This window comes from Tachysurus vachellii, chromosome 10 (assembly GCF_030014155.1).
Source record: "Tachysurus vachellii isolate PV-2020 chromosome 10, HZAU_Pvac_v1, whole genome shotgun sequence".
Taxonomy (NCBI): Eukaryota; Metazoa; Chordata; class Actinopteri; order Siluriformes; family Bagridae; genus Tachysurus; species Tachysurus vachellii.
This window is the reverse complement of record NC_083469.1, coordinates 25,887,080-25,900,135: the sequence shown is the minus strand read 5'-3', so window position 1 is coordinate 25,900,135 and position 13,056 is coordinate 25,887,080. Positions and strand designations below refer to the sequence as shown.

At 39.4% G+C, this 13,056-nt stretch overlaps 1 protein-coding gene across 2 annotated transcripts in view; it reads left to right on the top strand.

Annotated features, from left to right (window-relative positions):
• The first annotated feature begins 1,382 nt into the window (after window positions 1-1,382).
• Window positions 1,383-13,056, top strand: part of bcl11ba (BCL11 transcription factor B a) — a 52,924-nt gene continuing 41,250 nt past the window's right edge. Inside the window, exon 1 of one of the 2 annotated variants that reach the window (XM_060880477.1) lies at window positions 1,383-2,379. In XM_060880477.1, coding sequence (XP_060736460.1) covers window positions 2,307-2,379 — 73 coding nt within the window. In that variant the 5' untranslated portion in view covers window positions 1,383-2,306. The remainder of the gene's footprint in view (window positions 2,380-13,056) is intronic. The other variant, XM_060880478.1, reaches the window with a different exon arrangement.

Below are 13,056 nucleotides of genomic sequence, written 5' to 3'. Positions count from 1 at the left end.
TCCGCCGGTGTGAGAAGCTGCATCTTCTCAAATATTTCCTCCCCTCCTTGTCATCATCCCTTTTCCTTTTCCGTCTGATGATCACAGCATCATTATGCTCAGTCTGAAAGATAATAATAATAATAATAATAATAATAATAATAATAATAATAATAATAATAATAAAGAGTTCCTCCTGCTTGCTGCTTAAACAATCATCCTCTTCACACACTTTCTGTCTAGTGGAATTCCTGTATGATCTGTATGTCTTTGTGCACAGTATTATGAACAGGACGAACCTCCATCATTTCTCCTGTAGCTTCTAAATAATATTTAATCACTAATCCGGGACAAAACAACAACAACAACAACAACAACAATAAAACACACGCATGCATATCTGCAGCAAAATACGCATCAATATTTTAGATGCAAAAAAAAAATGCGTCATTCATAAAACCCACACAGAATCTCAAGACGGATCTTTTTTTTTTTTTTTTTTTTTTGCATATCAGACATAGACGTATTTAAGGATGAATTATGTGATTAAAAATATAAAAACAGAAATACAGTAAAACGTATTGCCTTTTTGGGAACCTGACCGACGTTTTGTACAACTTTTTACGCGTCACATAAATTAATGCTCCGTTTATTCCAAGTGAATAAGTTGTTCATGCTTTCATTCCTGCAGGAGGGTTTTATTCTAAGGGCCTTAACGTAACAAAAGAAAGCAAAAGCAAAGGAAGAATAAGAAGAAGAAGAAGAAGAAGAGGAGGAGGAGGAGGAAGACAAATCATCTGTCTCACACTCACTTTTCTAAGGGTGTGATCAGGTTTTAGATTATTTTTGGTGCGAGGAAAAACTGAAATTCTACATAATGTCAGTGTTATATATCACAACCGGATAAAGATGTAAACATCAAGTCCCAAGCTGTATTTATGGCGATAATCAGAAGTCGCACCGACAATGTACTAATGTTAAAAATTAAAAATGAAGAATTTTTTTTTAATCATTTTTCATTTAATTAGCAAACCTTAATTGTATCTCGTGTCATGTTTTCTTCCCTTTTGCAATATTTATTATATGCTTCTTTTAAACGGAGGGATATTTAAGAAAATAAATAAATAAGTATAGAAATATAGAAGTGCTGGATGGAGAGGAAGACACAGTCGCGCGCGCATGTGTGTGTGTGTGTGTGTGTGTGTGTGTGTGTGTGTGTGTGTGTGTCCACTGCTGGTTTCGCTGTCTCTGCTCCCCTAGCTGTGTGTAAAGCCACCACTAGTCGCCCCCAGTGCTCTTGCTCTCTCCAGTTTGTCTTTCCTTTCTTTTTTTTTTCTTCCCTCCCTCCACCCCTCCACCGCCACCACCACCACCACAACCACCACTGTATGCTGGACTTAAACGTCACGTCCGCACATGAACTTGAATTTTCATCCCATCGCAGGGAGCCACAGACACACACACACACACAGAGCGGAGAGACAGAAAGAGAGAAGAGAGTGAGAGAGAGAGAGACAGAGAGAAGAGAAAGGACAGAGAGCTCCCGGACAAGCAGGACGCAAGAGAAAGACACGCGGGGAGAAAAGAGAGGAAAAGAAAGGACAGAGCTTTTTCTCGCAGGTGTCCAGGTGCTTTTAAAAGAAAGAAAGAATAAAGAAATTAAGAAGAGAAATAAGAAGAGAATAGAGGAGGTGGTGGTGGTGGAGGTGAAGCCTGATGTGGCCGGAGCGCACAGAGGAGCAGAGCGCAGGGAGCCGGAGGAGCGCGCAGTCGGAAACACCGCGCCAGCACTGAGCTCGCGCTCTGCCGCGGACACACAGCGCACACACACACTCACACACACTCACACACACACTCACTCACACTGACATACACACACACACCACCGGGATCATCACATTATTAGATTAATGCATTATTCTTTCTAACCAAACCGAAACAGCACGTGCATGCATGATCCGGAGCGGCTGAGCTTCCTCGAGCTTCTTCGTCCTCAAAAAAAAAAAAAAAAAAATTCAGTCATTCAAAAAAAAAAAAAAAATTATTTCGAAAGGATATTGGACAAACACGTCGCCCTTTTCTTCACCTTCTTCTTGTTCATCGTCTTCACCCTCACCTGAGCGCCTAAGAGCCTGAAACCGAGCGCGTGGGCGAGTCAACAAACTCCAAAAAGTTCCTCCATAAAAATAAAAGAAAGAAAGAAAGAAAGAGAGAGAAAGAAGAAGAAGAAAGGAAGAAAGGAAAAAAAAAAGGACACGGAGAATCTGAGTACGCCGGGGATGCCACTGTAGCTGCCACTGTAGCTGCCAGTGTAGATGCCAGTGTAGATGCCAGGCAGGGCGATGTCCCGTCGCAAGCAGGGAAACCCTCAGCATCTATCACAGAGGGAGATTATAAGCAGTAAGTCCAATGATATCATATTCACTCATAATTCTTTTCTTTCTTTTTCTCTTTGCTGCTTTTTTTTTTTTTTTTTTGCGTAAAAAGCCTAAAAAACTTCCAAGCGCACGCATAGTGTACCTCTCTCTCTCTCTCTCTCTCTCTCTCTCTCTCTCTCTCTCTCTCTCTCTCTCTCTCTCTCTCGTCTGTTACAGTGCTTCACTTCCAAATGTTAAATGCGAACCTACATTTTTTCCCCTGATCTTATTTCTAAGTCGCAATCATCACGTTTGCGTCCGTATTTTTTCCCTTTAAATAACAACACGTGAAAAAGCAACGTGAAAAAATGGTCTTCTGCTTTAATACTAAAAAACTACAGGCTTTCTAATCTGTAATCTCTACTTTATAATCTCTATCTATACACATCCGTATAACACACACACACACACACACACACACACACACACAGAGTAATATATCATATTTACAGGGACAGGAATTGGACGCTTTGTTAAATAATGCTCAGCATCGTTTCTTAGGAGGATTAAATCATTCTCAAGAATGAAGAAGTTGAGAAAAGAGGGACTATAAAAAGAGAGAGAAAGAGAGAGAGAGAGAGAGAGAGAGAGAGAGAGAGAAAGAGAGAAGATGTGAGATGTGTTGCACATGAAGAAATACTATTTTTAAAAAAAATAGCACAAAATCGAAAGGAAGGAGCAGAGTTTTGACATTTACATTTTTAACTCGTTTGTATTTACTTGGTTTAATAGAAATGCAAAAGCTCCACGTGAAATATGGCTTTCTTTGAAATTATTCTAATTTAATATGAATTTTTCTGAAAAGCCAGGCCTGTGGAAAGCGGCACACAGAGTTAGTCTTCAAGCACGACCACAAAATAAACAACAGGAATTAAAAAAATATTAATATAAAATATGTCTTTTATTTGTTGTTGTTGTTTAACCCATTTTGCAAGTGCTGAAGTTTATAATTAAAAACGTCGACACTTTGCAAATTAAAGGGAGGTTTTATAACTTTAGGAAAAGGTTATCTTGTAAAATATGTCAAATAGTTTTTTAAAAGTGTCAGGTTAATAAAAGAATAAAGAGAGAAAAAGTGCTTCACATCATTTACATGGAATTCCTGCACTAATTCTGTGCATTTTTTTAAAAAAATAAATAAAATTTGAAGTCAATAATTAAAAAAAAAAAAACACACACAATTTATTTATTTAAATTTTCCATCATTCACAGAAGCAGCACTGGTTTAAGTCACACAGCTACTTCTCACATTTAGTGGGATTTCTTTTCTTTCTTCTTCTCTTTTTTTTTTTTTTATGATTCAGACTCTAAACAGATTAAACGTACGTCGTACAGCTGGAGTCCATGTGCTCGGTGGATCTGTGTTTAGTGAAGATTTGGTTTGTTCTTGCAATAGAAAAACAGACCAAAATAAAACATCGACGTGATTTAACTCGCAGTTCAGGTTTCAAAGCCGTTTATTGTCCTTTCTTAATTTTTTTTGGCTTTAACAATCCAGCAGCTGACACCGTTTTCGAAACGTTCACGTTTCCGCAAAGCAGGCAGACGTCACAAAGTGCACCACGAGCTTGTCTTTAGTGATATAAGTGACCTTAAACCTCATTTGAGGATTTAAAGATGTCAGACAGACTCGGGGAAGCACAGAGTCGAGGATTCGAGACAGCTTTTAGTAAAAGAGACGATCCAGTTGTAGCCAGATGTTAATGATTTATTGCAGGTTTTTGTCTTTGGGATGTACACAACATGTATGTCGAGCGTAGTACAGTAGGACCACCAAGTGCTTTCTTTTTTTTTTTTTTTTTTTTTTTTTTTTGTGTCACAAATCTTTGAAATGAATCTAGTGATTTTTTAATAAAATAAAAAAACATAAAGTTAAATCAGATTTCATTTGTAAAACCAATCAGATCTTCAGATCTGCTGCATGTCCTGATCAGCGGGATGAGATTGTTTTTAGCTTTTGGAGCAATTATTAAGCACGAAACACAACACAAGGGTGTGATCTAATTTTGTCTGTTTAAATCATTTGCAAAATTAAACGGGTGCTTTGCGTTTTTTTTTTTTTTTTGCATGAAAAATTTTAACAAATTAAAATTGCATAAGATTTGTGGATGCAGATTCCTTACAGACGCGCACGCTCATGTGTGTGTGTGTGTGTGTTATGATGTTACAGTTACATGTTCTGTCTGTTATTGCATTATACGGTCTACAAGTGCTGCACTAAGTAGCACACACACACACACACACACACACACACACACACACACATACACACCTCGGTACTTACCAAACCAAACCAACCATCATCCTTCAATTTTCTTTCTTTTTTTTTAACCCAGAGTGAGTTGGGAGAGCAGAAGTCACACACTCATACACTCCACATGATTTCTTAGTACCTTTAGTACCTTCGGTACTTTATTAGCACAACCACAGAGTGAGTAATCAGTATGTTTTTGAGATGTGCCGTTACACTAGCCAGGTGCTGGCTGATACTCATCAAAGCTTAGGAGCTTTGAGAGTTTACTCTTGTGTGTGTGTGTGTGTGTGTGTGTGTGTGTGCGTGTGTGTGTGTCACAGACCGTTCAACAAATCATTTGAGCTAACTTTAATGAACAGTGTGAACCAACATGTACTCAAGTGTGTGTAAAAGAAAGAGTCTGTGTGTGTGTGAGACACAGAGAGTGAGTGAGACTTTGTATATGTGTGTGTGAGTGTATGAGAGACAGAGAGAGAGCGAGAGAGAGAGAGAGAGGGAAAGAGAGAGGGAGTGTGTGTGTGTGTTGGGGTTTGAAATAGATTTCAACTGAATTCGATAGTGTCAATGGGGATGATACAGTGCGGCCTTCTTAAGGACGTGTGTGTGTGTGTGTTTTGAGTTACCTTTATATATAGATACTTAAACATGAATATTTAGAAGTGTGCATGCTTTACAAGTGTGTTCGTGTGTGTGTGTGTGTGTGTGTGTAAGATCTGCAAATCAGCATACCAGAGTCAATTCTGTCAACTGCTTGTGTCTGTGTGCTGAGGATTTCAGAGTGCGTGTGTGTGTCTGTGTGTGTGTGACAGGTTCAGCAGAGAGTTAATTCAAATGTTCTCGACCTGAGCACATGAGCAGTTTTACCAGCTTACCCTGAGGTTGTGTGCTACACTTATGAACGTGGTGTGAAATATGAGCGTTGCGTCTTGGAGGCTCTCGAATACACGTTGAAAACGAGACGTCGCTCTTCGAACCAAACCCGTGTTTGTTTTTTGTCCTTTTATTTTACATTTTATTTCCTCGCTCTGTGCGTAGTAGTGCATGTTGTATAGAATGATTCATCGAGCGCTAACAAGTGCAAAACCCACAAGCGTGATGTTTTTAACGGTATGACGTCGAGCGGCGGAACTCGACACGCGGAAATAGGATTCTGTTTTTCTTCGAGGTGTTAAAGTTCGTTATTTTTGGTTTTATCGTCCTTTGCGAAAGCAAAGCGTTTTAATCTGAGTTCTCTATCTATCTATCTATCTATCTATCTATCTATCTATCTATCTATCTATCTATCTATCTATCTATCTATCTCACTGCATGACTATTCAGAATTTAAATTTAATTATTTTAAAAAATAAGGCAATTCCTTAATTCAGATTATAAAACCATTTTTATATGATTTAACAATATAGTTTAAAATGTGTGTGTGTTGGGGTGTGTGTGTGTGTGTGCTTTGTTTCTTTTGACTGTGTGACACACACATCATTTGCGTTAACATTATAAGGACAAATTGAACTGCATGCCCCATGCACACACACACACACACACACACACACACACACACACACACACACAAAGAATAATCCCATGATTTCTGAACCATACACCGTACAAAAAGACTTGCAGGTCAAAGACTCTTAAAAATCATTTGGCATGAACCCAGGAAAAAAAACAAAAACCAAAACAACGTAACGAGGTAAAAGCGTGTCTTAATTCGCCCGAGCCTGCCGCCGCTCGGCCGGAGCAAGAGAGCGAATTTTCACCGTGACATTCTCCCAGAGGAGATGAGAATAATGGAGAGAGGAGGACAGACGAGACAGCGTGGTGTGTTTGGTGTTGTTTTTTTGGCCGTGTGCTGCTAGGGGGAGCTCTGAGTCTGTCACAGGGGGGCAGAAAAACATTATAAAAACATATTTCCTAAATGCTGTGTACGAAGATGGGGTGAAGGGGGGGGGGTGTTAGGGTAAGTTGGCTGAACTTCTAGGCGGTGGCTTTTTGACGACTCTGCATAGATGCTTCAGATGATATCGACATCAACACGTAGAGTTCACAGCAAACTGTCAACGTCTCCGAGCAGCAGCTGCTCTCATGCCACTCATCATTCTCTCTCTCTCTCTCTCTCTCTCTCTCTCTCTGTGTGTCTGTGTGTGTTCGTCTGTTTATAATTTCATCAATTCTTTTTTGTTATTTCTTCTTTATCCGTCCCAGAAAAAAGTGGAAAGTCTGAACTGGTAAAAATATTTTAAAACAGATGAGAACGTCAAAACGCGGGCGCCGTCGAATGTCCCCTCGTTTAAAAAAAAAAATTTTTGATAATAACAATATTATCCTTTTTAATCATTTCCTTTTCCTTTATTTAGTTTCTTCTCTTTTCTTCCCCTGTACGTTTTATACTCTGAAGATGGAAAATAAGTGCACGACTTTTTCATAAATGATGAAAGATTTATTTTTAAGTCTTTTGAACGTTTAAACCTTATAGGGTTGGATACAACGAAGCGTTCAACGACACGTCGGATGATCGTTTTGAATTAAGACGCCTTGAGAAAAAAAAAAATAATCTCTTCGTAGAAAACGCCAATATATTCGCTTCACATTTACCCAGATGACAAGGCGCACGTACCGAATGTCCGACAGGAAGGAAGAAACATTTAGGATGATAAACGTGTAATAAACACACAACACTTATTAGAAATGGAAAATAAACTAAATGTTTCTGAGTGATGATGCAAAGAAGATGATGTTTATATCTCTCTCTTTTTCTCTCTATCGCTTTCTTCTCATTTTTTATTTTTTTTTAACCATTTGCACAAAACATTTATAATATTTAATAAACGTGTAATAAATATCTAAAACCATGCAGAATGTTTATTGAGGTTTTGTTGTGATTAAACTTTTTAAAAATCTTTAGCTCGCAAGCACGAAACTCAAAATACCTCCCTCTCTTTCTCTCTTGATGAAATCTCCGATTTTAGGTTTTTGTGCTTTTTATTTTTATTTTTTTTAAACAAAAGGAACCTCTCGCATGACTACAGACGGAAGAGGAGAAAAGAGGTGAAGAGTGTCGGTGATGAATAACGAACAAACCTCTTGTTCGAAAATGGAAATTCTTGAAATGATTATTTTGAAATTTGCAAGATCTCCTTTTCTTTCTCTTTTCTTTTCCTTTTTTTTCCCCCTCTTGATCACTTAAATCACGCTTAGGAGAGAATAAGTAAACAAGCGACCAAATAAAACCGTAAAATACTGGAATCGAACGGTAATAAACGTGTAATAAATGTGTTATTACAGGGGTTTTCTGTCCTGACCGCATTGAGACGTCAAACTTATACAATTTGGAGCTTGTTGATGTTCTGTTGAAATCCCCCTCCTCTCTATCTCTCTCTCTCTCTCTCTCTCTCTCTCTCTCTCTCTCATTCGGTTTCTCTTCCTGTGTTCATCTATACATTGTTTCCTCCGTGTACATCTTTCAGTAGCTTTAGGTTTCTTCCTCTTGGTCTCTCCTTTCATCGCGAGCGCTCTCCAGAGCCGAGGAACCGAAGCCGAGCGTCGTCCGAGTAACGCCGTGGCGTGGAGTATATACACCGCTCCAAACGTTCTACGCCGCGATGCATTTAGATGATCTTGACGTTCACATGTAAAAAAAAAAAAAAAAAGGAAAAATATTCACGTGCTTTAAAACTCGTCTTCTCACTTTCTTAATTTTCTGTTGCTTTTACGCTTTTTAATAAACGAGCAAAATTACTGAAGAGGATGTGGCTCGCGTCCTGAAGCAGCAGCTCGTCTTCTTTATTGTCCTCTTTTTTTTTTCCTCTGTCGCTCCGTTTTAGTCTTTCTCTCGCTTTCTCTTTAAAGGAAATTAAAGAACAGGCGAAATGCAGAAAAAGAAACGTATAAATAACATCCACACACATCGGTGTGTCTTTCTCTTCTTCCTGCTCTCTCTCTCTCTCTCTCTCTCTCTTTTGCTCACTCTTCAGTCTAATTGCTCGTATTCTCTCCTAAGAGATTCAGGATGATTTAAAAACGCAGGAATTTCAAACATTTGTGCGTTCGTTTGTTTTAAAGTGCGAATGATAAAGTAGACTTGAAACTTGAGGGCATTTTGTTTTTCTTCTTCTCCTTTTATTTTTATTTATTTTTTTTTTGGATGGAAGCCTTGTTGTTCTTTTGTATCTAGATAAATACATGTGAGTGAAAAAAGGATAGAGAGAGGAAGAAGAAGAAGAGAGAGAGAGAGAGAGAGAGAGAGAGAGAGCGAGAGACTGTAGGCTTTCCCTTGAACAATAGCCAAATTTCTGCCTGGCGATTTTGATTAATACGCTCGCAAATTCCTGTAGGTTTTTAACGTGCCTTTTGTTTGCATGGTGAGAAAAAAAGTGTGTGTGTGTGTGTGTGTGTGTGTGTGTGTGATGCTGTCCTGCTTACTGATGTCATGCGATGCAGCAAGACGTGTACCGATCGTCCGTGTTTAATAGATTGACGTCCGACAGCTGGCTTGAATCAGAGTGGCCCTGAGCATGGAAACTGTGTGTGTGTGTGTGTGTGTTTGTGTGTGTGTGTGTTTGTGTGTGTGTGCGTGTGTGTGCGTGTGTGTGTGTGTGTGTATTAACCTAAGGAAGAAGAAACACTGCAGCGTCTCGATGATGACGATGTCTGTTTTTATATTCGCACATCATCCTCTAACTGCGTCTCTTCCTCCTCGTCTCCTGAACACGTTCCTGTAAAAACAAAAACGAAACGTAAACAAAACAAAATGGCCGCCTTTTCACCAGAAAACCTCGTTTTATCGTTTACGCGCTCGCTCTTGTTGCTAACACGAGGTGAAAATAATCAGGGAACGTCTGCTTGACGTCGCAAGAGTCCCTGATTGAGGGTTAGAAAAGCGTAGATGCGTTCCCGGTGGATTTCGGAGCGTTCATCTGGGTTTATCTCCGTGACGACCGCTCTTCTATATTTTTTAATTATTTAAAAACAACAACAACAACAACAACCTGTAGCTGTGTAGCTGTTTGTTATTATTTTTTTTTATCTCCTCTCTGTGTCCTGTCTTGGTTTGGACATTTGTTTTCGATTGATTAGATAAAAAGGTATTAAACAGTTAAAGCGAGTTTCTCTTCTTTGTCGCTTTGTGTGGTAAATTTTCTTGTCTATGCTAACCTTTAAAAAGAGTCGACAATCTTCCTCGACATCCACAGATTCAGGTGAAAGATCCGAATTGAAACATAAAGGCACCTTTAGATTGAGCCCCTGAACACACACTGTGCTGCGTTCACTGTCTCAGAAGATTTCAGTTCGGACCTTTTCTACATTTAGTGTCTCTTTCACCACGAATCACAGACTGATCTGTACACCTGAAACTAAAGGTACTAAAGGAGAAGAGTTTTATGGTACCACATATTCAGGAACCTTTCTTTTCCAACTGAGATTCTTTCATCCATACGTTAGTTAATGTGAATGATTTTAAATGTGTGTATTTTTTTCTTTTTGTACACCTTCAGAACTTCAGCTTGACTTCCGATGTAGCTTTCAGCTCGAAATGTGGATCTTAAAGGTACCAAACAGGACATGTGCTTGTGGCTCAGTCGGTATTCTGTGGGTTTAGTATCCTGTGGGTTTAGTATCCTGTGGGTTTAGCACCCTGTGGGTTTAGTATCCTGTGTGTTTAGCACCCTGTGGGTTTAGTATCCTGTGGGTTTAGTATCCTGTGGGTTTAGTATCCTGTGGGTTTAGTATCCTGTGGGTTTAGCACCCTGTGGGTTTAGTATCCTGTGTGTTTAGCACCCTGTGGGTTTAGTATCCTGTGGGTTTAGTATCCTGTGGGTTTAGTATCCTGTGTGTTTAGCACCCTGTAAGTTTAGTACCCTGTGGGTTTAGTACCCTGTGGGTTTAGCACCCTGTGGGTTTAGTATCCCTTGGGTTTAGCACCCTGCAAGTTTAGCACCCTGAGTGTTTAGTACCCTGTGGGTTTAGCACCCTGTAAGTTTAGTACCCTGTGGGTTTAGTACCCTGTGGGTTTAGCACCCTGTAAGTTTAGTACCCTGTGGGTTTAGTACCCTGTGGGTTTAGCACCCTGTAAGTTTAGTACCCTGTGGGTTTTGTATCCTGTGGGTTTAGTATCCTGTAAGTTTAGTACCCTGTGGGTTTAGTACCCTGTAAGTTTAGTACCCTGTGAGTTTAGTATCCTGTAAGTTTATCACCATGAGGGTTTAGTATTCTGAGGGTTTAGTATTTTGAGGGTTTAGCACCCTGAGGGTTTAGTATTCTGTGGGTTTAGTATTTTGAGAGTTTAGTACCCTGAGGGTTTAGTATTCTGAGGGTTTAGTATTCTGAAGGTTTAGTACCCAGTATGTTTAGCACCCTGTGGGTTTAGTATTCTGAAGGTTTAGTATTATGAGGATTTAGTACTATGAGGGTTTAGTATTCTGTGGGGTTTAGTACCCTGAGGGTTTAGTATTCTGTGGTGTTTAGTACCCTGAGGGTTTAGTATTCTGTGGTGTTTAGTACCCTGAGGGTTTAGTATTCTGTGGGGTTTAGTGCCCTGAGGGTTTAGTATTCTGTGGGGTTTAGTACCCTGAGAGTTTAGTACCCTGTGAGCTTAGTACTCTGTGGGTTTAGTACTCTGTGGGTTTAGTATTCAGGGTTTACTAACCTGTGTGGCTAAATTCTTTACTTTTCTCACAATTTGTTTTAAAGATGCTTTCACCTGTATGACGAGTACATGACTAGAACAGTTTAGTACCACTTCCCTTTTCATCCCTTTCTTCCTTCCTTTACCTCCTTCCCTTTCCTTCTCTTTCCTTCCTTCCTCTCCTTTTCTTTTGTCCTTCCGGAAGACGTGCGCTCAGATTCACGGCGCTAAATTCACGCGAGAGAACCCGGAGCCTCAGCTGCTCTGACTCGGAGACTCAGACTCTAATGTGGGTTACGGATTAATGACGGCCTAATTAATGCCTGATAGATTCCAGTGAGATCCTGTGTTTGATTTCGCACACGTGCACACGCACACCACGTCCACGTGGAAAAGTGAGTGAGTTATTCGCTTTAGCTCCGACCTGCTTGCTTACTTGTCCCCCTGATTTGATGCCTCACATCTCCTTCTCAGCTTCCCTGATTCACCCCCCTTCCTTCCTCTCTCCCTCCTCCCTCCATCTCCCCCTCCACTTTTTCTCCTCCCGTCTTTTCCACTTTCCTTGGCGGCTCTCGGGACGGAGACGGCGAGGAAAGTCATGCACAAACAGTAAACTCCGGCTTATATTTTTTGATGAAAGTTTTCCTACGGCTTTCATTCTCCGCAGACTTTTTTTTTCTTCCCCCCTCGGTGCAACTCAGCCGGCGCTCTGAATGGATCTAATTGGCGCAGGGTAAATGTTTATATCTGGACGGCATTATAAAAGCTTTCAAGATTTAAACAGGGAAATTTATGGAGGTTGTAAAAAAAAAAAAAAAAAAAAAAAAAAAAAAAAAAATAAAAAAAAAATTAAAAAAAAAGTTGTGTCATCTAATTAGCTCGTGAGAGTCTCGGCGGCGAGGGACGTCATAAAGAACGTTTAAACGTTATCAGATTGTTGCTTACTACAGAGTTGTGAACACTAACAATGGTGTGTGTGTGTGAGTGTGTGTGTGTGTGGGAATTTTTGTCTCATCAACATTTTATTTTTTGAATTGGATTCCATTAAAACCAAAAAAAACAAAAAAAAAACATTTCCATCTGGAGTAATTTCACTCCATTTCTGATACAGGCCTCGCCACAGACCAAAATGTGTGTGTGTGTGTGTGTGTGTGTGTGTGTGTGTTCATTTTTAGGTGCTCAATTTGCCTTTTGCTTTTTTCGTCTTTTCTTTTTTTTTGCTCTTTACACCGCCAACAGAAATCCTATTAGAGCTCACTCTGACTCATCCAGCCTTATTAGGTAAATTAGGACGTCGTCAGGAACTGCCAGCGTCTATCATTTACAACTGTGTGTGTGTGAGTGTGAGAGAGAGAGAGAGAGAGAGAGAGAGAGAGAGAAAGAGGGCTCTGTTGTAGCATCAAGCCAACTGATTATTTGAGGAAGAGGAGCTGGAGACTGTAACGTAACTGCGGCTCTGTAGTAACGTGATCCGTTAGAGTGGCTTCAGAGATGCTGTGGGTTTGTTTCATGTGTCGTAAACACGATGCTGTGGTTCAGAAGGTGAGCTCAGAGAAACAAACAAACATAACCAGAGAGTGAGACAGAGAGTGAAAGACATGGCGGAATGATAAATAAATAAATAAATAAATAAATAAATAAATAAGCATGATTATAAAATACTTATAAAGTTAATATAAAATTATTATTATTATTATTATTATTATTATTATTATTATTGTTATTATTATTATATTCCATTTTTTAAATAAATTCTTGCACTAACACTACTAGCAAATTAAATTTCA